This window comes from Salvelinus alpinus, chromosome 7, assembly GCF_045679555.1.
Source record: "Salvelinus alpinus chromosome 7, SLU_Salpinus.1, whole genome shotgun sequence".
NCBI lineage: Eukaryota > Metazoa > Chordata > Actinopteri > Salmoniformes > Salmonidae > Salvelinus > Salvelinus alpinus.
The window spans coordinates 1,738,451-1,763,453 of record NC_092092.1 but is presented as its reverse complement, the minus strand read 5'-3'; the positions used below and the strand labels follow the sequence as shown (position 1 = coordinate 1,763,453).

Below are 25,003 nucleotides of genomic sequence, written 5' to 3'. Positions count from 1 at the left end.
GCTGCTGCCCTCTATACATAGACATGGAATCACTGGCCACTTTAATAATGTTACTCAACCCTCCACCTTAGAGGCTGCTGCCCTCTATACATAGACATGGAATCACTGGCCACTTTAATAATGTTACTCAACCCTCCACCTTAGAGGCTGCTGCCCTCTATACATAGACATGGAATCACTGGTCACTTTAATAATGTTACTCAACCCTCCACCTTAGAGGCTGCTGCCCTCTATACATAGACATGGAATCACTGGCCACTTTAATAATGTTACTCAACCCTCCACCTTAGAGGCTGCTGCCCTCTATACATAGACATGGAATCACTGGCCACTTTAATAATGTTACTCAACCCTCCACCTTAGAGGCTGCTGCCCTCTATACATAGACATGGAATCACTGGCCACTTTAATAATGTTACTCAACCCTCCACCTTAGAGGCTGCTGCCCTCTATACATAGACATGGAATCACTGGCCACTTTAATAATGTTACTCAACCCTCCACCTTAGAGGCTGCTGCCCTCTATACATAGACATGGAATCACTGGCCACTTTAATAATGTTACTCAACCCTCCACCTTAGAGGCTGCTGCCCTCTATACATAGACATGGAATCACTGGTCACTTTAATAATGTTACTCAACCCTCCACCTTAGAGGCTGCTGCCCTGTGTACATAGACATGGAATCACTGGTCACTTTAATAATGTTACTCCACCCTGTACCTTAGAGGCTGCTGCCCTCTATACATAGACATGGAATCACTGGTCACTTTAATAATGTTACTCCACCCTCCACCTTAGAGGCTGCTGCCCTCTATACATAGACATGGAATCACTGGTCACTTTAATAATGTTACTCCACCCTGCACCTTAGAGGCTGCTGCCCTCTATACATAGACATGGAATCACTGGTCACTTTAATAATGTTACTCCACCCTGCACCTTAGAGGCTGCTGCCCTCTATACATAGACATGGAATCACTGGTCACTTTAATAATGTTACTCCACCCTGCACCTTAGAGGCTGCTGCCCTCTATACATAGACATGGAATCACTGGCCACTTTAATAATGTTACTCAACCCTCCACCTTAGAGGCTGCTGCCCTCTATACATAGACATGGAATCACTGGCCACTTTAATAATGTTACTCAACCCTCCACCTTAGAGGCTGCTGCCCTCTATACATAGACATGGAATCACTGGCCACTTTAATAATGTTACTCAACCCTCCACCTTAGAGGCTGCTGCCCTCTATACATAGACATGGAATCACTGGCCACTTTAATAATGTTACTCAACCCTCCACCTTAGAGGCTGCTGCCCTCTATACATAGACATGGAATCACTGGTCACTTTAATAATGTTACTCAACCCTCCACCTTAGAGGCTGCTGCCCTGTGTACATAGACATGGAATCACTGGTCACTTTAATAATGTTACTCCACCCTGTACCTTAGAGGCTGCTGCCCTCTATACATAGACATGGAATCACTGGTCACTTTAATAATGTTACTCCACCCTCCACCTTAGAGGCTGCTGCCCTCTATACATAGACATGGAATCACTGGTCACTTTAATAATGTTACTCCACCCTGCACCTTAGAGGCTGCTGCCCTCTATACATAGACATGGAATCACTGGTCACTTTAATAATGTTACTCCACCCTGCACCTTAGAGGCTGCTGCCCTCTATACATAGACATGGAATCACTGGTCACTTTAATAATGTTACTCCACCCTGCACCTTAGAGGCTGCTGACCTCTATACATAGACATGGAATCACTGGTCACTTTATTAATGTTACTCCACCCTGCACCTTAGAGGCTGCTGACCTCTATACATAGACATGGAATCACTGGTCACTTTAATAATGTTACTCCACCCTCCACCTTAGAGGCTGCTGCCCCATATACAGACAGGGAATCACTGGTCACTTTAATAACGTTTACATACTGTTTTACATGTATTCACTGTATTCTAGTCAAATCCATCCTATTCAACTATTGCTGTACATATACTATTGTATCCATTTATTCTACAGATATACTATATATTCAATCCATATGCTGTCCATCATGTCCATTATCTCTATACATCCCATCACACATATCTATATATATATATATGGAGACAGCAGTTTGTTAAAGACAGGGGGTTGATGGGAAATTTGATCACGCAAGTCTCTTTACAAAGTACCAATTACTTGTGTGCGTGTTAATGAATAACGTACAGATTGGTTTCCCCACACCCTCGGGTGTAAAACAAGGAGATGCCTTATCGCCTTATCTTTGTTTGCTTTGTTTAAAAAAAAAAATAATAATAATTTTGCAAAATAGATGAAACAGTTAAATATTGGAGTAAGATATGATGATGAAATGCGAAGTTTTATATACTGATGATGTTATTTTGATGTCAGAAACTGAACAAGACCTGCAGAACTCTTGTTATGTCCAGTCTGTTGGTGTAAAAGATGGAGACTCATGATCAACCAGACTAAAACACAGATAATGACTTGGTGTAAAAGATGGAGACTCATGATTAATCAGACCTAAACACAGATAATGACTTGGTGTAAAAGATGAAGACTCATGATCAACCAGACTAAAACACAGATAATGACTTGGTGTAAAAGATGGAGACTCATGATCAACCAGACCTAAACACAGATAATGACTTGGTGTAAAAGATGGAGACTCATGATCAACCAGACTAAAACACAGATAATGACTTGGTGTAAAAGATGGAGACTCATGATTAATCAGACCTAAACACAGATAATGACTTGGTGTAAAAGATGAAGACTCGTGATCAACCAGACTAAAACACAGATAATGACTTGGTGTACAGATGGAGACTCGTGATCAACCAGACTAAAACACAGATAATGACTTGGTGTACAGATGGAGACTCGTGATCAACCAGACTAAAACACAGATAATGACTTGGTGTACAGATGGAGACTCGTGATCAACCAGACTAAAACACAGATAATGACTTGGTGTACAGATGGAGACTCGTGATCAACCAGACTAAAACACAGATAATGACTTGGTGTACAGATGGAGACTCGTGATCAACCAGACTAAAACACAGATAATGACTTGGTGTACAGATGGAGACTCGTGATCAACCAGACTAAAACACAGATAATGACTTGGTGTACAGATGGAGACTCGTGATCAACCAGACTAAAACACAGATAATGACTTGGTGTACAGATGGAGACTCGTGATCAACCAGACTAAAACACAGATAATGACTTGGTGTACAGATGGAGACTCGTGATCAACCAGACTAAAACACAGATAATGACTTGGTGTACAGATGGAGACTCGTGATCAACCAGACTAAAACACAGATAATGACTTGGTGTACAGATGGAGACTCGTGATCAACCAGACTAAAACACAGATAATGACTTGGTGTACAGATGGAGACTCGTGATCAACCAGACTAAAACACAGATAATGACTTGGTGTACAGATGGAGACTCGTGATCAACCAGACTAAAACACAGATAATGACTTGGTGTACAGATGGAGACTCGTGATCAACCAGACTAAAACACAGATAATGACTTGGTGTACAGATGGAGACTCGTGATCAACCAGACTAAAACACAGATAATGACTTGGTGTACAGATGGAGACTCGTGATCAACCAGACTAAAACACAGATAATGACTTGGTGTACAGATGGAGACTCGTGATCAACCAGACTAAAACACAGATAATGACTTGGTGTAAAAGATGAAGACTCGTGATCAACCAGACTAAAACACAGATAATGACTTGGTGTACAGATGGAGACTCGTGATCAACCAGACTAAAACACAGATAATGACTTGGTGTACAGATGGAGACTCGTGATCAACCAGACTAAAACACAGATAATGACTTGGTGTACAGATGGAGACTCGTGATCAACCAGACTAAAACACAGATAATGACTTGGTGTACAGATGGAGACTCGTGATCAACCAGACTAAAACACAGATAATGACTTGGTGTACAGATGGAGACTCGTGATCAACCAGACTAAAACACAGATAATGACTTGGTGTACAGATGGAGACTCGTGATCAACCAGACTAAAACACAGATAATGACTTGGTGTACAGATGGAGACTCGTGATCAACCAGACTAAAACACAGATAATGACTTGGTGTACAGATGGAGACTCGTGATCAACCAGACTAAAACACAGATAATGACTTGGTGTACAGATGGAGACTCGTGATCAACCAGACTAAAACACAGATAATGACTTGGTGTACAGATGGAGACTCGTGATCAACCAGACTAAAACACAGATAATGACTTGGTGTACAGATGGAGACTCGTGATCAACCAGACTAAAACACAGATAATGACTTGGTGTACAGATGGAGACTCGTGATCAACCAGACTAAAACACAGATAATGACTTGGTGTACAGATGGAGACTCGTGATCAACCAGACTAAAACACAGATAATGACTTGGTGTACAGATGGAGACTCGTGATCAACCAGACTAAAACACAGATAATGACTTGGTGTACAGATGGAGACTCGTGATCAACCAGACTAAAACACAGATAATGACTTGGTGTACAGATGGAGACTCGTGATCAACCAGACTAAAACACAGATAATGACTTGGTGTACAGATGGAGACTCGTGATCAACCAGACTAAAACACAGATAATGACTTGGTGTACAGATGGAGACTCGTGATCAACCAGACTAAAACACAGATAATGACTTGGTGTACAGATGGAGACTCGTGATCAACCAGACTAAAACACAGATAATGACTTGGTGTAAAAGATGAAGACTCGTGATCAACCAGACTAAAACACAGATAATGACTTGGTGTACAGATGGAGACTCGTGATCAACCAGACTAAAACACAGATAATGACTTGGTGTACAGATGGAGACTCGTGATCAACCAGACTAAAACACAGATAATGACTTGGTGTACAGATGGAGACTCGTGATCAACCAGACTAAAACACAGATAATGACTTGGTGTACAGATGGAGACTCGTGATCAACCAGACTAAAACACAGATAATGACTTGGTGTACAGATGGAGACTCGTGATCAACCAGACTAAAACACAGATAATGACTTGGTGTACAGATGGAGACTCGTGATCAACCAGACTAAAACACAGATAATGACTTGGTGTACAGATGGAGACTCGTGATCAACCAGACTAAAACACAGATAATGACTTGGTGTACAGATGGAGACTCGTGATCAACCAGACTAAAACACAGATAATGACTTGGTGTACAGATGGAGACTCGTGATCAACCAGACTAAAACACAGATAATGACTTGGTGTACAGATGGAGACTCGTGATCAACCAGACTAAAACACAGATAATGACTTGGTGTACAGATGGAGACTCGTGATCAACCAGACTAAAACACAGATAATGACTTGGTGTACAGATGGAGACTCGTGATCAACCAGACTAAAACACAGATAATGACTTGGTGTACAGATGGAGACTCGTGATCAACCAGACTAAAACACAGATAATGACTTGGTGTACAGATGGAGACTCGTGATCAACCAGACTAAAACACAGATAATGACTTGGTGTACAGATGGAGACTCGTGATCAACCAGACTAAAACACAGATAATGACTTGGTGTACAGATGGAGACTCGTGATCAACCAGACTAAAACACAGATAATGACTTGGTGTACAGATGGAGACTCGTGATCAACCAGACTAAAACACAGATAATGACTTGGTGTACAGATGGAGACTCGTGATCAACCAGACTAAAACACAGATAATGACTTGGTGTACAGATGGAGACTCGTGATCAACCAGACTAAAACACAGATAATGACTTGGTGTACAGATGGAGACTCGTGATCAACCAGACTAAAACACAGATAATGACTTGGTGTACAGATGGAGACTCGTGATCAACCAGACTAAAACACAGATAATGACTTGGTGTACAGATGGAGACTCGTGATCAACCAGACTAAAACACAGATAATGACTTGGTGTACAGATGGAGACTCGTGATCAACCAGACTAAAACACAAAAAAACAGCTACTAAGGGAAGTGTTTTTCAGTTTTGTTTTGGAGAAGACATTATTGAGTTTACTAGCAATTATAAATATTTGGGTATGTTTATTGATGAACATAAAACACAGATAGTAAAGCTCTTGGGGGAGTTACAGGAAAAACCAAAACATTTAAAGACATTGGTTACGCTACGTACTGCAAACTATATCAGACATGCATGTGTCCTGTTCTGGACTATTCAGCAGGAGTGTGGGGTGCTAAGAGGCATCTCAAAAACAAACATGTTCATAGCAGAACAGTACCTTACACGTTTGCACCGATACTTGCAATAACTGGGAATATGGGTTGGGAACCCTGTAAGGTGAGATGGAAGGTGTGTATGGTGAGACTTTGGAATAGACTGTTGGATAGGCCAACTGTCAGAATAGCTAGTAAAGTTTTTCAATGGGATCTACCCATAGGGGGAGCCTGGGCGATGGAAATGTCTGACCTTTTTCAACAGTCTGACTGTGAACATCTGTACGAAAACCAAATGAAGGGAGACATAGATATTATTATCAGGAAGCTCGACCCCAGTGATGTACTGGGCCGTACGCACTACCCTCTGTAGCGCCTTAAGGTCAGATGCTGAGCAGTTGCCATACCAGGCGGTGATGCAACCAGTCAGGATGCTCTCGATGGTGCAGCTATAGAACTTATTGAGGATCTGGGGACCCATGCCAAATCTTTTCAGTCTCCTGAGGTGGGAAAAGGTGTTGTCATGCCCTCTTCACGACTTTCTTGGTGTGTTTGGACCATATTAGTTTGTTGGTGATGTGGACACCAAGGAACTTGAAACTCTCGACCCGCTCCACTACAACCCCGTCGATATTAATGGGGGCGTGTTCAGCCCTCCTTTTCCTGTAGTTCACGATCAGCTCCTTTGTCACATTGAGAGAGAGGTTGTTGTCCTGGTTGTTGTCCTGGTTGTTGTCCTGGTTGTTGTCCTGGTTGTTGTCCTGGTTGTTGTCCTGGTTGTTGACCTGGTTGTTGACCTGGTTGTTGTCCTGGTTGTTGTCCTGGTTGTTGACCTGGTTGTTGACCTGGTTGTTGACCTGGTGGTTGTCCTGGTGGTTGTCCTGGTTGTTGACCTGGTTGTTGTCCTGGTTGTTGTCCTGGTTGTTGTCCTGGTTGTTGTCCTAGCACCACACTACCGGGCCTCTAACCTCCTCCCTACCTAAAAGCAAGAGATCGCTATGTGCACAAGTAAGATCAGGGATATTGAAACAGGTCGGTACTGTGGTGAAATGGAAGAGGAAAATAATATGTAACTATTGGGACCTCGAAGAAATAGAGAATTAAACACATTTGATCCTCTATTGCCCTTTCTACTTGATCTTATTCCAGAAGGCACACCTGAAATTATTTTTGTTGTTGTCCATTGTGTTTTTCCATTTGTGGAATATTTAGATAAAGCCAGGAATAAAAGAAAAAGGCATACCTATAATTAAATTATTCAAATATTTATCTTCTATGTGGTAAATGGTGTGTGTATATAGATTGTGTATAGGCTTGTCTACCATATTCATCTTCTCTTTGTGCCAGACTGGGTTCAAATTCCTTCTGTTTCATTTATCTGTATGTACAGTGGGGAGAACAAGTATTTGATACACTGCCGATTTTGCAGATTTTCCTACTTAAAAAGCATGTAGAGGTCTGTAATTTTTATCATAGGTACACTTCAACTGTGAGAGACGGAATCTAAAACAAAAATCCAGAAAATCACATTGTATGATTTTTAAGTAATTAATTAGCATTTTATTGCATGACATAAGTATTTGATACATCAGAAAAGCAGAACTTAATATTTGGTACAGAATCCTTTGTTTGCAATTACAGAGATCATACGTTTCCTGTAGTTCTTGACCAGGTTTGCACACACTGCAGCAGGGATTTTGGCCCACTCCTCCATACAGACCTTCTCCAGATCCTTCAGGTTTCGGGGCTGTCGCTGGGCAATACGGACTTTCAGCTCCCTCCAAAGATTTTCTATTGGGTTTAGGTCTGGAGACTGGCTAGGCCACTCCAGGACCTTGAGATACTTCTTACGGAGCCACTCCTTAGTTGCCCTGGCTGTGTGTTTCGGGTCGTTGTCATGCTGGAAGACCCAGCCACGACCCATCATCAATGCTCTTACTGAGGGAAGGAGGTTGTTGGCTAAGATCTCGCAATACATGGCCCCATCCATCCTCCCCTCAATACGGTGCAGTCGTCCTGTCCCCTTTGCAGAAAAGCATCCCCAAAGAATGATGTTTCCACCTCCATGCTTCACGGTTGGGATGGTGTTCTTGGGGTTGTACTCATCCTTCTTCTTCCTCCAAACACGGCGAGTGGAGTTTAGACCAAAAAGCTCTATTTTTGAATCATCATCCAGATGGTCATTGGCAAACTTCAGACGGGCCTGGACATGAGCCTGCTTGAGCAGGGGGACCTTGTGTGCGCTGCAGGATTTTAATCCATGACAGCGTAGTGTGTTACTAATGGTTTTCTTTGAGACTGTGGTCCCAGCTCTCTTCAGGTCATTGACCAGGTCCTGCCGTGTAGTTCTGGGCTGATCCCTCACCTTCCTCATGATCATTGATGCCCCACGAGGTGAGATCTTGCATGGAGCCCCAGACCGAGGGTGATTGACCATCATCTTGAACTTCTTCTATTTTCTTCTATCTTCTAATAATTGCGCCAACAGTTGTTGCCTTCTCACCAAGCTGCTTGCCTATTGTCCTGTAGCCCATCCCAGCCTTGTGCAGGTCTACAATTTTATCCCTGATGTCCTTACACAGCTCTCTGGTCTTGGCCATTGTGGAGAGGTTGGAGTCTGTTTGATTGAGTGTGTGGACAGGTGTCTTTTATACAGGTAACGAGTTCAAACAGGTGCAGTTAATACAGGTAATGAGTGGAGAACAGGAGGGCTTCTTAAAGAAAAACTAACAGGTCTGTGAGAGCTGGAATTCTTACTGGTTGGTAGGTGATCAAATACTTATGTCATGCAATAAAATGCAAATGAATTACTTAAAAATCATACAATGTGATTTTCTGGATTTTTGTTTTAGATTCCGTCTCTCACAGTTGAAGTCCCCTTTTCAGTTAAGAATTTGTTCTTAACTGACTTATCCTAGTTAAATAAAGGTTAAAAAAAACATTTGTTTTTACTATTATGTATTGAGTTTTACCTTAAATGTTTTCACTCTTTATGCGATGCGCACTGCAGAGAACCACAGAAGAAGAATTACACTAATGATTGTTTATGTGTCTGTTAATCCCATAAGGGATGGGTTGACAACTGGAGATTTGACACCAAAATAACATTCATTCATTCATTCATTCATTTATTCATTAAATCATTAATTTCATTCATTCATTCATTTATTCGTTAATTCATTCATTTCATTCATTTCATTCATTTCATTCACTTATTCATTCATTTCATTCATTCTTAATTCCATTCTTGAACTTATTTTTATTTTTTTAGATTTGTGTGTATTGTTGTGTATTGTTAGATATTACTGCACTGTTGGAACTAGAAAAATAAGCATTTCTCTACATCTGCAATAACATCTGCTAAACATGTGTATGCGACCAAAGGAGGGTCTGCCAAAGGAGGGTCTGCCAAAGGAGGGTCTGCCAAAGGAGGGTCTGCCAAAGGAGGGTCTGCCAAAGGAGGGTCTGCCAAAGGAGGGTCTGCCAAAGGAGGGTCTGCTGTATGCAGATGACCTGGTGCTGCTGTCTCCCACTAAGGAGGAGTTACAGCAGCATATAAATCATCTGCACAGGTTCTGTTAGACCTGGGCTCTGACCGTTAATCACAGGTTCTGTTAGACCTGGGCTCTGACCGTTAACCACAGGTTCTGTCTGGGCTCTGACCGTTAACAACAGGTTCTGTCAGACCTGGGCTCTGACCGTTAATCACAGGTTCTGTCAGACCTGGACTCTGACCGTTAACCACAGGTTCTGTCTGGGCTCTGACCGTTAACAACAGGTTCTGTCAGACCTGGGCTCTGACCGTTAATCACAGGTTCTGTGTGGGCTCTGACCGTTAACCACAGGTTCTGTCAGACCTGGACTCTGACCGTTAATCACAGGTTCTGTCTGGGCTCTGACCGTTAATCACAGGTTCTGTCTGGGCTCTGACCGTTAACCACAGGTTCTGTTAGACCTGGACTCTGACCGTTAACCACAGGTTCTGTCAGACCTGGGCTCTGACCGTTAACCACAGGTTCTGTCAGACCTGGACTCTGACCGTTAACCACAGGTTCTGTCAGACCTGGACTCTGACCGTTAATCACAGGTTCTGTCTGGGCTCTGACCGTTAACCACAGGTTCTGTTAGACCTGGGCTCTGACCGTTAACAACAGGTTCTGTTAGACCTGGACTCTGACCGTTAACCACAGGTTCTGTTAGACCTGGGCTCTGACCGTTAACCACAGGTTCTGTTAGACCTGGACTCTGACCGTTAACCACAGGTTCTGTCAGACCTGGACTCTGACCGTTAATCACAGGTTCTGTCTGGGCTCTGACCGTTAACAACAGGTTCTGTTAGACCTGGACTCTGACCGTTAACCACAGGTTCTGTTAGACCTGGGCTCTGACCGTTAACCACAGGTTCTGTCAGACCTGGACTCTGACCGTTAACCACAGGTTCTGTTAGACCTGGGCTCTGACCGTTAACCACAGGTTCTGTTAGACCTGGGCTCTGACCGTTAACCACAGGTTCTGTCAGACCTGGGCTCTGACCGTTAACCACAGGTTCTGTCAGACCTGGGCTCTGACCGTTAACAACAGGTTCTGTCAGACCTGGGCTCTGACCGTTAACCACAGGTTCTGTTAGACCTGGGCTCTGACCGTTAACAACAGGTTCTGTCAGACCTGGGCTCTGACCGTTAACCACAGGTTCTGTTAGACCTGGGCTCTGACCGTTAACCACAGGTTCTGTCAGACCTGGGCTCTGACCGTTAATCACAGGTTCTGTCAGACCTGGGCTCTGACCGTTAACCACAGGTTCTGTCAGACCTGGGCTCTGACCGTTAACAACAGGTTCTGTCAGACCTGGGCTCTGACCGTTAATCACAGGTTCTGTCAGACCTGGACTCTGACCGTTAACAACAGGTTCTGTCAGACCGTTAACCACAGGTTCTGTTAGACCTGGGCTCTGACCGTTAACCACAGGTTCTGTCAGACCTGGGCTCTGACCGTTAACAACAGGTTCTGTCAGACCGTTAACCACAGGTTCTGTTAGACCTGGACTCTGACCGTTAACAACAGGTTCTCTCAGACCGTTAACCACAGGTTCTGTTAGACCTGGGCTCTGACCGTTAACCACAGGTTCTGTCAGACCTGGGCTCTGACCGTTAACAACAGGTTCTGTCAGACCTGGACTCTGACCGTTAACCACAGGTTCTGTCAGACCTGGGCTCTGACCGTTAACAACAGGTTCTGTCAGACCTGGACTCTGACCGTTAACAACAGGTTCTGTCAGACCTGGACTCTGACCGTTAATCACAGGTTCTGTCAGACCTGGGCTCTGACCGTTAACCACAGGTTCTGTCAGACCTGGACTCTGACCGTTAACCACAGGTTCTGTCAGACCTGGGCTCTGACCGTTAACCACAGGTTCTGTCAGACCTGGACTCTGACCGTTAACCACAGGTTCTGTCAGACCTGGGCTCTGACCGTTAACCACAGGTTCTGTCAGACCTGGACTCTGACCGTTAACCACAGGTTCTGTCAGACCTGGGCTCTGACCGTTAACCACAGGTTCTGTCAGACCTGGGCTCTGACCGTTAACCACAGGTTCTGTCAGACCTGGACTCTGACCGTTAACCACAGGTTCTGTCAGACCTGGACTCTGACCGTTAACCACAGGTTCTGTCAGACCTGGGCTCTGACCGTTAACCACAGGTTCTGTCAGACCTGGACTCTGACCGTTAACCACAGGTTCTGTTAGACCTGGACTCTGACCGTTAACCACAGGTTCTGTCAGACCTGGACTCTGACCGTTAACAACAGGTTCTGTCAGACCTGGACTCTGACCGTTAACCACAGGTTCTGTTAGACCTGGACTCTGACCGTTAACAACAGGTTCTGTTAGACCTGGACTCTGACCGTTAACCACAGGTTCTGTCAGACCTGGCTCTGACCGTTAACCACAGGTTCTGTCAGACCTGGGCTCTGACCGTTAACCACAGGTTCTGTCAGACCTGGGCTCTGACCGTTAACAACAGGTTCTGTTAGACCTGGGCTCTGACCGTTAATCACAGGTTCTGTTAGACCTGGGCTCTGACCGTTAACCACAGGTTCTGTCAGACCTGGCTCTGACCGTTAACCACAGGTTCTGTCAGACCTGGGCTCTGACCGTTAATCACAGGTTCTGTCAGACCTGGGCTCTGACCGTTAATCACAGGTTCTGTCAGACCGTTAACCACAGGTTCTGTCAGACCTGGGCTCTGACCGTTAACCACAGGTTCTGTCAGACCTGGGCTCTGACCGTTAACCACAGGTTCTGTCAGACCTGGGCTCTGACCGTTAACCACAGGTTCTGTTAGACCTGGGCTCTGACCGTTAACCACAGGTTCTGTCAGACCTGGACTCTGACCGTTAACCACAGGTTCTGTCTGGGCTCTGACCGTTAACCACAGGTTCTGTCAGACCTGGACTCTGACCGTTAACCACAGGTTCTGTCAGACCTGGACTCTGACCGTTAACCACAGGTTCTGTCAGACCTGGGCTCTGACCGTTAACCACAAGTTCTGTCAGACCTGGGCTCTGACCGTTAACCACAGGTTCTGTCAGACCTGGGCTCTGACCGTTAACCACAGGTTCTGTCAGACCTGGGCTCTGACCGTTAACCACAGGTTCTGTCAGACCTGGGCTCTGACCGTTAACCACAGGTTCTGTCAGACCTGGGCTCTGACCGTTAACCACAGGTTCTGTCAGACCTGGGCTCTGACCGTTAACAACAGGTTCTGTCAGACCTGGGCTCTGACCGTTAACAACAGGTTCTGTCAGACCTGGGCTCTGACCGTTAACCACAGGTTCTGTCAGACCTGGGCTCTGACCGTAAACCACAGGTTCTATCAGACCGAATATAATGATATTCCAAAATAATTCCAGAATTCAGGATGACAAATATAAATTCTATTTGGACCAATTAGAACACACCAAAAAGCGACACATATCTAGGACTAAATATCAGCAACACAGGTAGCTTTCACATGGCTGTGAACGAGCTGAGAGACAAAGCAATCTATGCCATTAAAAGGATAATTAAAATCGAAATTCCAATCAGAAACTCCTATTAACGCGTGTAGATCAGAATTGGGCCAATACCCTTCTCCTTTATTAGAATAGAAAAAAAAGAGCCATCAAATTTTACAACCATCTAAAAACAAGTGACCCCAAAAACATTCCATCACACAGCTCTACAATGTCAAGAGATGAAACCAGAGAAGAGTCCCTTCAGCCAGCTAGTTCTGAGGCTCAGTTCACCAACCCAAACCAACCCCATAGAGCCTCAGGACAGCAGTCAGAAAATCTGGCCCAACCAAATCATCACAAAGCAAAAATAAAAATATATAACCTATTGGAAAGACACCACAAAACACAAAAAATCTAAGTAAACTTCAATGCTATTTGTCTCTAAACAGACAGTACTTGGTGGCAGACTATCTGACCACTGTGACTGATAGAAAACTGAGCAAAACATTGACTAGGTACAGACTCAGTGAGCACAGTCTGGCTATAGAGACCGGTCGTCACAGACAAACCTGGTTGCCCAGAGAGGACAGTCTGGCTATAGAGACCGGTCGTCACAGACAAACCTGGCTGTCCAGAGAGGACAGTCTGGCTATAGAGACCGGTCGTCACAGACAAACCTGGCTGCCCAGAGAGGACAGTCTGGCTATAGAGACTGGTCGTCACAGACAAACCTGGCTGTCCAGAGAGGACAGTCTGGCTATAGAGACCGGTCGTCACAGACAAACCTGGCTGCCCAGAGAGGACAGTCTGGCTATAGAGACCAGTCGTCACAGACCAACCTGGCTGCCCAGAGAGGACAGTCTGGCTATAGAGACCGGTCGTCACAGACCAACCTGGCTGTCCAGAGAGGACAGGACGTGCTCACTCTGCTCCAGGGGAGAGGTAGAGACAGAGCTGCATTTCCTACTACACTGTGACAAATACTCAGACCTAAGAGAATATTTCTTTCCCAAAATGATCATTCAGTACAAAGAATTTGAAACTATAAAAGACAAAGAAAACATCAAATATTTATTGGGTGAAAAGACAAAATGTGCAGTTTTGTCAGCCACATATGTGTCCTCCTGCCACAACCTGCCACAAGGGACAGCCAGTGAAAAGTGCAAAGTAATGTTGATAATATTTCCCATCTTGTTTTGTTTTGTCTTTCATACCAGGTCATGTGTCTTCTCAGTCATGTTGACACTGGTCTACTACCAGGTCATGTGTCTTCTCAGTCATGTTGAGACTGGTCTACTACCAGGTCATGTGTCTTCTCAGTCATGTTGACACTGGTCTACTACCAGGTCATGTGTCTTCTCAGTCATGTTGACACTGGTCTACTACCAGGTCATGTGTCTTCTCAGTCATGTTGACACTGGTCTACTACCAGGTCATGTGTCTTCTCAGTCATGTTGACACTGGTCTACTACCAGGTCATGTGTCTTCTCAGTCATGTTGAGACTGGTCTACTACCAGGTCATGTGTCTTCTCAGTCATGTTGACACTGGTCTACTACCAGGTCATGTGTCTTCTCAGTCATGTTGACACTGGTCTACTACCAGGTCATGTGTCTTCTCAGTCAGGTTGACACTGGTCTACTACCAGGTCATGTGTCTTCTCAGTCATGTTGACACTGGTCTACTACCAGGTCATGTGTCTTCTCAGTCATGTTGACACTGGTCTACTACCAGGTCATGTGTCTTCTCAGTCATGTTGACACTGGTCTACTACCAGGTCATGTGTCTTCTCAGTCAGGTTGACACTGGTCTACTACCAGGTCATGTGTCTTCTCAGTCATGTTGAGACTGGTCTACTACCAGGTCATGTGTCTTCTCAGTCATGTTGACACTGGTCTACTACCAGGTCATGTGTCTTCTCAGTCATGTTGACACTGGTCTACTACCAGGTCATGTGTCTTCTCAGTCATGTTGAGACTGGTCTACTACCAGGTCATGTGTCTTCTCAGTCAGGTTGACACTGGTCTACTACCAGGTCATGTGTCTTCTCAGTCATGTTGAGACTGGTCTACTACCAGGTCATGTGTCTTCTCAGTCATGTTGACACTGGTCTACTACCAGGTCATGTGTCTTCTCAGTCATGTTGACACTGGTCTACTACCAGGTCATGTGTCTTCTCAGTCATGTTGAGACTGGTCTACTACCAGGTCATGTGTCTTCTCAGTCATGTTGACACTGGTCTACTACCAGGTCATGTGTCTTCTCAGTCATGTTGAGACTGGTCTACTACCAGGTCATGTGTCTTCTTAGTCATGTTGACACTGGTCTACTACCAGGTCATGTGTCTTCTCAGTCATGTTGACACTGGTCTACTACCAGGTCATGTGTCTTCTCAGTCATGTTGACACTGGTCTACTACCAGGTCATGTGTCTTCTCAGTCATGTTGAGACTGGTCTACTACCAGGTCATGTGTCTTCTCAGTCATGTTGAGACTGGTCTACTACCAGGTCATGTGTCTTCTCAGTCATGTTGAGACTGGTCTACTACCAGGTCATATGTCTTCTCAGTCATGTTGAGACTGGTCTACTACCAGGTCATGTGTCTTCTCAGTCATGTTGAGACTGGTCTACTACCAGGTCATGTGTCTTCTCAGTCATGTTGAGACTGGTCTACTACCAGGTCATGTGTCTTCTCAGTCATGTTGAGACTGGTCTACTACCAGGTCATGTGTCTTCTCAGTCATGTTGAGACTGGTCTACTACCAGGTCATGTGTCTTCTCAGTCATGTTGAGACTGGTCTACTACCAGGTCATGTGTCTTCTCAGTCATGTTGAGACTGGTCTACTACCAGGTCATGTGTCTTCTCAGTCATGTTGAGACTGGTCTACTACCAGGTCATGTGTCTTCTCAGTCATGTTGACACTGGTCTACTACCAGGTCATGTGTCTTCTCAGTCAGGTTGACACTGGTCTACTACCAGGTCATGTGTCTTCTCAGTCATGTTGAGACTGGTCTACTACCAGGTCATGTGTCTTCTCAGTCATGTTGACACTGGTCTACTACCAGGTCATGTGTCTTCTCAGTCATGTTGAGACTGGTCTACTACCAGGTCATGTGTCTTCTCAGTCATGTTGACACTGGTCTACTACCAGGTCATGTGTCTTCTCAGTCATGTTGAGACTGGTCTACTACCATGTCATGTGTCTTCTCAGTCATGTTGAGACTGGTCTACTACCATGTCATGTGTCTTCTCAGTCATGTTGACACTGGTCTACTACCAGGTCATGTGTCTTCTCAGTCATATTGACACTGGTCTACTACCAGGTCATGTGTCTTCTCAGTCATGTTGAGACTGGTCTACTACTGTTGCTTTAATGTATTGTTGTTCTGATTAATATTGTTGTTGTAGCTGTTGTTAATGGTAATCCCATGTCCACTACTACTAGTATTATTGCTGTTGGTCCCACCATTTATTTATATATAAATATATATATATTTGATATGTATTTTCTATATGTATACTTTGACAATGTAAGTAGTAATGAACTTGCCATGTCAATAAAGTCAATTGAATTGAATTTCATATCGTGTGTGTGTGTGTGTGCACATGCTTATGTGTGTTACTCACCATAGACGATAAGCGTGGCGGTACTACTGCGTCTCCTGGCTACCTGGTTACGCGCCACACAGGTGTAGTTGGCCGTGTCAGAGAGACGGGCCTGTTTAATAATGAGGTCATGATCAATGGTCATCAGGAAGTTAGAGTCCTGAGCTGGGTCTATGACTTCCTCATTCTTTAACCAGTCAACCTGAGGGGGGGGGGGGAGAGGGGAGAGGGGGAGAGGGGGAGACCAGTTAGAGTCCTGAGCTGGGTCTATGGTTTCCTCATTCTTTAACCAGTCAACCTGAGGGGGGGAGAGGGGAGAGGGGGAGAGGGGGAGACCAGTTAGAGTCCTGAGCTGGGTCTATGGTTTCCTCATTCTTTAACCAGTCAACCTGAGGGGGGGGAGAGGGGAGAGGGGGAGAGGGGGAGACCAGTTAGAGTCCTGAGCTGGGTCTATGGTTTCCTCATTCTTTAACCAGTCAACCTGGGGGGGGGAGAGGGGAGAGGGGGGAGAGGGGAGAGAGGGAGAGGGGAGAGGGGGGAGAGGGGAGAGGGGAGAGGGGAGAGGGGAGAGGGGAGAGGGGGAGACCAGTTAGAGTCCTGAGCTGGGTCTATGGTTTCCTCATTCTTTAACCAGTCAACCTGGGGGAGGGGAGAGGGGAGAGGGGGGAGAGGGGAGAGGGGAGAGGGGAGAGGGGGGAGAGGGGAGAGGGGAGAGGGGAGAGGGGAGAGAGGGGAGAGGGGAGAGGGGGAGAGGGGGAGACCAGTTAGAGTCCTGAGCTGGGTCTATGGTTTCCTCATTCTTTAACCAGTCAACCTGGGGGAGGGGAGAGGGGAGAGGGGGAGAGGGGAGAGGGGAGAGGGGGAGACCAGTTAGAGTCCTGAGCTGGGTCTATGGTTTCCTCATTCTTTAACCAGTCAACCTGAGGGGGGGGAGAGGGGGGAGAGGGGGAGAGGGGAGAGGGGAGAGGGGAGAGGGGGAGACCAGTTAGAGTCCTGAGCTGGGTCTATGGTTTCCTCATTCTTTAACCAGTCAACCTGGGGGAGGGGAGAGGGGAGAGGGGGGAGAGGGGAGAGGGGAGAGGGGGAGAGGGGGGAGAGGGGAGAGGGGAGAGGGGGAGACCAGTTAGAGTCCTGAGCTGGGTCTATGGTTTCCTCATTCTTTAACCAGTCAACCTGGGGGAGGGGAGAGGGGGGAGAGGGGAGAGGGGAGAGGGGGAGAGAGGGGAGAGGGGAGAGGGGAGAGGGGGGAGAGGGGAGAGGGGAGAGGGGGGAGAGGGGAGAGGGGAGAGGGGGAGAGGGGGAGACCAGTTAGAGTCCTGAGCTGGGTCTATGGTTTCCTCATTCTTTAACCAGTCAACCTGGGGGAGGGGAGAGGGGAGAGGGGGGAGAGGGGAGAGAGGGAGAGGGGAGAGGGGGGAGAGGGGAGAGGGGGAGAGGGGAGAGGGGAGAGGGGGGAGACCAGTTAGAGTCCTGAGCTGGGTCTATGGTTTCCTCATTCTTTAACCAGTCAACCTGAGGGGGGGAGAGGGGGAGAGGGGGAGAGGGGAGAGGGGAGAGGGGAGAGGGGGGAGAGGGGAGAGGGGAGAGGGGAGAGGGGGGAGACCAGTTAGAGTCCTGAGCTGGGTCTATGGTTTCCTCATTCTTTAACCAGTCAACCTGAGGGGGGGAGAGGGGGGAGAGGGGGAGAGGGGAGAGGGGAGAGGGGAGAGGGGGAGACCAGTTAGAGTCCTGAGCTGGGTCTATGGTTTCCTCATTCTTTAACCAGTCAACCTGGGGGAGGGGAGAGGGGGAGAGGGGAGAGAGGGAGAGGGGAGAGGGGGGAGAGGGGAGAGGGGGAGAGGGGGAGACCAGTTAGAGTCCTGAGCTGGGTCTATGGTTTCCTCATTCTTTAACCAGTCAACCTGGGGGAGGGGAGAGGGGAGAGGGGGGAGAGGGGAGAGAGGGAGAGGGGAGAGGGGGGAGAGGGGAGAGGGGAGAGGGGAGAGGGGAGAGGGGGGAGACCAGTTAGAGTCCTGAGCTGGGTCAGTTAGAGAAGACAGAGAGAACACCACACAGACACAAGGACAAGGAGACACACACACACACACACACACCCAACAAAAAGAACAACACACACACACATACACACATATGAACACATGTACACACCAACAAATCAAGGCAAACACACAAGTCACCCAGGACTGATCCAATCCTGCAATGTCCCAATGCCAACACTGGATGACATTTATCAGACAAAAAAATATGTTCCCTGTCACTCTGTTTCTGTTATTGGCTCGGTTTATCCCTCCTAAACATGTACACTCAGCCACACATGCACATGCATGCTCACACACACACGGTCTGTCAGGAGGAGTGATGAAGATGATTATGAAGAGGAGTGATGAGGAGTGATGAAGATGATTATGAAGAGGATTATGAAGATGAGTGATGAGGAGTGATGAAGAGTGATGAAGATGATGAGGAGTGATGAAGAGGAGTGATGAAGGAGGATGAGTGATGAGGAGTGATGAAGTGGAGGAGAAGTGATGAGGAAGAGGGATGAAAGAAGAGTGATGATGAAGAGTGATGATGAAGAGTGGATGATGAAGAGGAGGAGCGATGAAAATGAGTGATGAAGAGGAATGATGAAGAGGAGGAGTCATGAAGATGGCGACCGATGAAGAGGAGTGATGAGGAGTGATGAAGATGACGGGTGATGAAGATGACGGGATGAGGAGGATGTGATGAGGACACACACACGCGCACACACACACACACACACACACACACACACACACACACACACACACACACACACACACACACACACACACACACACACACACACACACACACACACACACACACAGGTAGTGTACCTCAGCAGGGGGAACACCCTCAGGGGGTCGACACTGCAGCAACACCTCCTGCTCCAACCTCACCCCTCGACCCAGAGGCTCCTGCTCAAAGGACTTACGCAGGTCTGCAGACAGGGAGACAGAGGGAGGTGACAGAGTTTTATATTATTTATTCATTATATTTCACTTTTATTTAACCAGGTAGGCCAGTTGAGAACAAGTTCTCATTTAACAACTGTGACCTGGCCAAGATAAAGCAAAGCAGTGCGACAAACACAACACAGAGTTACACATGGAGTAAACTGAGTGTCTGTGTGTGTGTGGGAGGGGTTACAATTAGGGTTGGAATTAGGGGTTAGTGAAAATAGGATTGTTAATGGAAATCTATTTTAGGTCCTCACGAGGATAGAAAAACAAAATGTGTGTGTGTGTGTGTGTGTGTGTGTGTGTGTGTGTCTCAGAAGATGCTGTGTGTGTTACTGAGAGTCAGTGTGTGTGTGTGTGTGTGTGTGTGTGTGTGTGTGTGTGTGTGTGTGTGTGTGTGTGTGTGTGTGTGTGTGTGTGTGTGTGTGTGTGTGTTCCCACAACACATGTCCTTGACATGTGTTCACATTAAGTCACATTAACACCACAGACACCAAAGACACCACAAACACACAGACACCACAAACACCACAAACACCACAGACACCACAAACACACAGACACCACATACACACAGACACCACAAACACACAGACACCACACACACACCACAGACACCACAAACACACAGACACCACAGACACCACAAACACACAACCACCACAGACAACACATAGACACAGACACCACAAACACACAGACACCACGGACACCACAAACACCACACCCCCCCCCACACAGACCCCCCCCCCCCCCCCCACACACACACAGATCCCCCCCACACACAGATCCCCCTACACACACAGACCCCCTCCCCACCCACACAGACCCCCTCCCCACACACACAGACCCCCCCCCCCCCCACACACACACAGATCCCCCCCACACACAGATCCCCCTACACACACAGACCCCCTCCCCACCCACACAGACCCCCTCCCCACACACACAGACCCCCCCCCCCCACACACACACACAGACCCCTCCCCACACACACAGATCCCCCAGACTTTCTCTCTCACTGTACCTACAGATCCCCCAGACTCCCTCTCTCACTGTACCTACAGATCCCCCAGACTCCCTCTCTCACTGCACCTACAGATCCCCCAGACTGCCTCTCTCACTGTACCTACAGATCCCCCAGACTCTCTCTCTCACTGTACCTACAGATCCCCCAGACTCCCTCTCTCACTGTACCTACAGATCCCCCAGACTCTCTCTCTCACTGTACCTACAGATCCCCCAGACTCTCTCTCTCACTGTACCTACAGATCCCCCAGACTCCCTCTCTCACTGTACCTACAGATCCCCCAGACTCTCTCTCTCACTGTACCTACAGATCCCCCAGACTCTCTCTCTCACTGTACCTACAGATCCCCCAGACTCTCTCTCTCACTGTACCTACAGATCCCCCAGACTCTCTCTCTCACTGTACCTACATGCGATGTGGACGTACGCCCGGCTACTCTTGGTGGTGCCTGCAGAGCTCCAGGCAACACACTGACACCAGTAGTCCTCCAGACCAAACAGTTCCTCCACCTGGGTCCTCGATACAGAGATATCCACCTCCCTCACCACCAGGCCTGGGAGAGAGAGGGGGGAGAGGGGAGAGAGAGGAGTGGAGAGATGGGGGAGAGAGAGTGGAGAGATGGGGGAGAGAGAGTGGAGAGATGTGGAGAGAGAGGGGGGAGATGGGGAGAGAGAGGGGGGAGATGGGGGAGAGAGAGGGGAGAGAGAGGGGGGAGCGAGAGGGAGGAGAGAGGGGAGAGGGGAGAGAGTGGAGAGATGGGGGAGAGAGGGGGGGAAGAAAGAGGGGGGATAGGGGAGGAAAGAGGGGGGAGAGAGGAGAGAGGGGGAGAGAGTAGGGAGAGGGGGAGAGAGGGGGAGAGAGAGAGGGGGGAGAGGGGAGAGTGAGGGGGAGAGGGGGGAGAGGGGGAGAGAGAGAGGGGAGCGAGAGAGAGGGGAAAGAGGGGAGAGAGAGGGGAGAGAGTGGTGAGAGAGTGGTGAGAGCGGGGGAGAGGGGAGAGAGAGAGGGGGAGAGAGGGGGAAAGAGGGGGGAGAGAGGGGAGAGAGGGGAGAGAGGGGGAGAGAGGGGAGAGACTGAGATCATTATATGTTAATGAATGCAGTGCACAGTAGCGATGCGCGGGTTGACTCATAACCCGCAGTCCCCATGGTGATATCTGTGGGGTGGGCTGGTTTAGTCGTCCCCATGGTGATATCTGTGGGGTGGGCTGGTTTAGTAGTCACCATGGTGATATCTGTGGGGTGGGCTGGTTTAGTCGTCCCCATGGTGATATCTGTGGGGTGGGCTGGTTTAGTAGTCACCATGGTGATATCTGTGGGGTGGGCTGGTTTAGTAGTCACCATGGTGATATCTGTGGGGTGGGCTGGTTTAGTCGTCCCCATGGTGATATCTGTGGGGTGGGCTGGTTTAGTAGTCCCCATGGTGATATCTGTGGGGTGGGCTGGTTTAGTAGTCCCCATGGTGATATCTGTGGGGTGGGCTGGTTTAGTAGTCACCATGGTGATATCTGTGGGGTGGGCTGGTTTAGTCGTCCCCATGGTGATATCTGTGGGGTGGGCTGGTTTAGTCGTCCCCATGGTGATATCCTCAGGGAGGGCTGGTTTAGTCGTCCCCATGGTGATATCTGTGGGGTGGGCTGGTTTAGTAGTCCCCATGGTGATATCTGTGGGGTGGGCTGGTTTAGTCGTCCCCATGGTGATATCTGTGGGGTGGGCTGGTTTAGTCGTCCTCATGGTGATATCTGTGGGGTGGGCTGGTTTAGTAGTCCCCATGGTGATATCTGTGGGGTGGGCTGGTTTAGTAGTCCCCATGGTGATATCTGTGGGGTGGGCTGGTTTAGTCGTCCCCATGGTAATATCTGTGGGGTGGGCTGGTTTAGTCGTCCCCATGGTGATATCTGTGGGGTGGGCTGGTTTAGTCGTCCCCATGGTGATATCTGTGGGGTGGGCTGGTTTAGTAGTCCCCATGGTGATATCTGTGGGGTGGGCTGGTTTAGTCGTCCCCATGGTGATATCTGTGGGGTGGGCTGGTTTAGTCGTCCCCATGGTGATATCTGTGGGGTGGGCTGGTTTAGTAGTCCCCATGGTGATATCTGTGGGGTGGGCTGGTTTAGTAGTCCCCATGGTGATATCTGTGGGGTGGGCTGGTTTAGTCGTCACCATGGTGATATCTGTGTGGTGGGCTGGTTTAGTAGTCCCCATGGTGATATCTGTGGGGTGGGCTGGTTTAGTAGTCACCATGGTAATATCTGTGGGGTGGGCTGGTTTAGTAGTCACCATGGTGATATCTGTGGGGTGGGCTGGTTTAGTCGTCCCCATGGTGATATCCGCGGGGTGGGCTGGTTTAGTAGTCCCCATGGTGATATCTGTGGGGTGGGCTGGTTTAGTAGTCACCATGGTGATATCTGTGGGGTGGGCTGGTTTGGGGTAATTCATTATTGTGTGGATGAAGGGTGGGTGGGTAGCGGGTTAAATAAAGACAAAACAATAACTTAAAAATCATTAAATATATATAATTATTGTGCATTTTATATCTATAGGCTACATTGAGGATTTTCTGTCCTTATTTTAGGCTCTCTGGCATTGGTGCGTAACACTAAGCTTCAGGACCTAGCTGTATGAGCGCCAAATAGCTTACACGCCAATCGCCAAATGTTTTTTTTGGAACAGGCAGAAAAAGTTAACGTCGATCCAATGGAGGCAAAAGAAGGACAACGTCAGAGTTGAATTATTAGGTGACGCGGTAGAAGAGGATGATAGCAGTGCCGCTATGTGATGTGTGATGACTGTGAGGCGCTATAAACATTCGACAGTCACAAGAGAGGGACTTCAAATAGGCCTATGGCACGTTAAGGGAACTATTGCCTACTGTTTGGATGGGTTGACTGGACATCTGGACACTGACTGTAGGTCTTTAACCTCTCGCCTTAATATTAACTCCTGCAGATTTAAACATTTCTTGCAGTAAAATGATCCACCAAATGTAGGCAACATTTTGACTCAGGAACAGGAGTGGATACGTATGATTTATTTATTTCATCTTAAGAGAATGCACAGTTAGGGACCGTCTGTAAACGTGCTATCTTTATCAGCATCATAAAAGCTGATGGTATTTCTACCACAGTTAGGGACCGTCTGTAAACGTGCTATCTTTATCAGCGTCATAAAAGCTGATGGTATTTCTACTACAGTTAGGGACCGTCTGTAAACGTGCTATCTTTATCAGCGTCATAAAAGCTGATGGTATTTCTACCACAGTTAGGGACCGTCTGTAAACGTGCTATCTTTATCAGCGTCATAAAAGCTGATGGTATTTCTACCACAGTTAGGGACCGCCTGTAAACGTGCTATCTTTATCAGCGTCATAAAAGCTGATGGTATTTCTACCACAGTTAGGGACCGTCTGTAAACGTGCTATCTTTATCAGCGTCATAAAAGCTGATGTTATTTCTACTACAGTTAGGGACCGTCTGTAAACGTGCTATCTTTATCAGCGTCATAAAAGCTGATGGTATTTCTACCACAGTTAGGGACCGTCTGTAAACGTGCTATCTTTATCAGCGTCATAAAAGCTGATGGTATTTCTACCACAGTTAGGGACCGTCTGTAAACGTGCTATCTTTATCAGCGTCATAAAAGCTGATGGTATTTCTACCACAGTTAGGGACCGTCTGTAAACGTGCTATCTTTATCAGCGTCATAAAAGCTGATGGTATTTCTACCACAGTTAGGGACCGTCTGTAAACGTGCTATCTTTATCAGCGTCATAAAAGCTGATGGTATTTCTACCACAGTTAGGGACCGTCTGTAAACGTGCTATCTTTATCAGCGTCATAAAAGCTGATGGTATTTCTACCACAGTTAGGGACCGTCTGTAAACGTGCTATCTTTATCAGCGTCATAAAAGCTGATGGTATTTCTACCACAGTTAGGGACCGTCTGTAAACGTGCTATCTTTATCAGCGTCATAAAAGCTGATGGTATTTCTACCACAGTTAGGGACCGTCTGTAAACGTGCTATCTTTATCAGCGTCATAAAAGCTGATGGTATTTCTACCACAGTTAGGGACCGTCTGTAAACGTGCTATCTTTATCAGCGTCATAAAA

The 25,003-nt window shown here is 47.2% G+C and overlaps 1 protein-coding gene across 1 annotated transcript in view; it reads right to left on the bottom strand.

Annotated features, from left to right (window-relative positions):
• LOC139580267 (netrin receptor UNC5B-like) overlaps window positions 1–25,003 on the bottom strand; it is a 124,652-nt gene that overhangs the window by 97,589 nt on the left and 2,060 nt on the right. The window contains exons 3-5 of the mRNA XM_071408817.1: window positions 21,310–21,453; window positions 19,748–19,851; window positions 16,908–17,088 (exon numbers count right to left, since the gene is read on the bottom strand). Coding sequence (XP_071264918.1) covers window positions 16,908–17,088; window positions 19,748–19,851; window positions 21,310–21,453 — 429 coding nt within the window. The remainder of the gene's footprint in view (window positions 1–16,907; window positions 17,089–19,747; window positions 19,852–21,309; window positions 21,454–25,003) is intronic.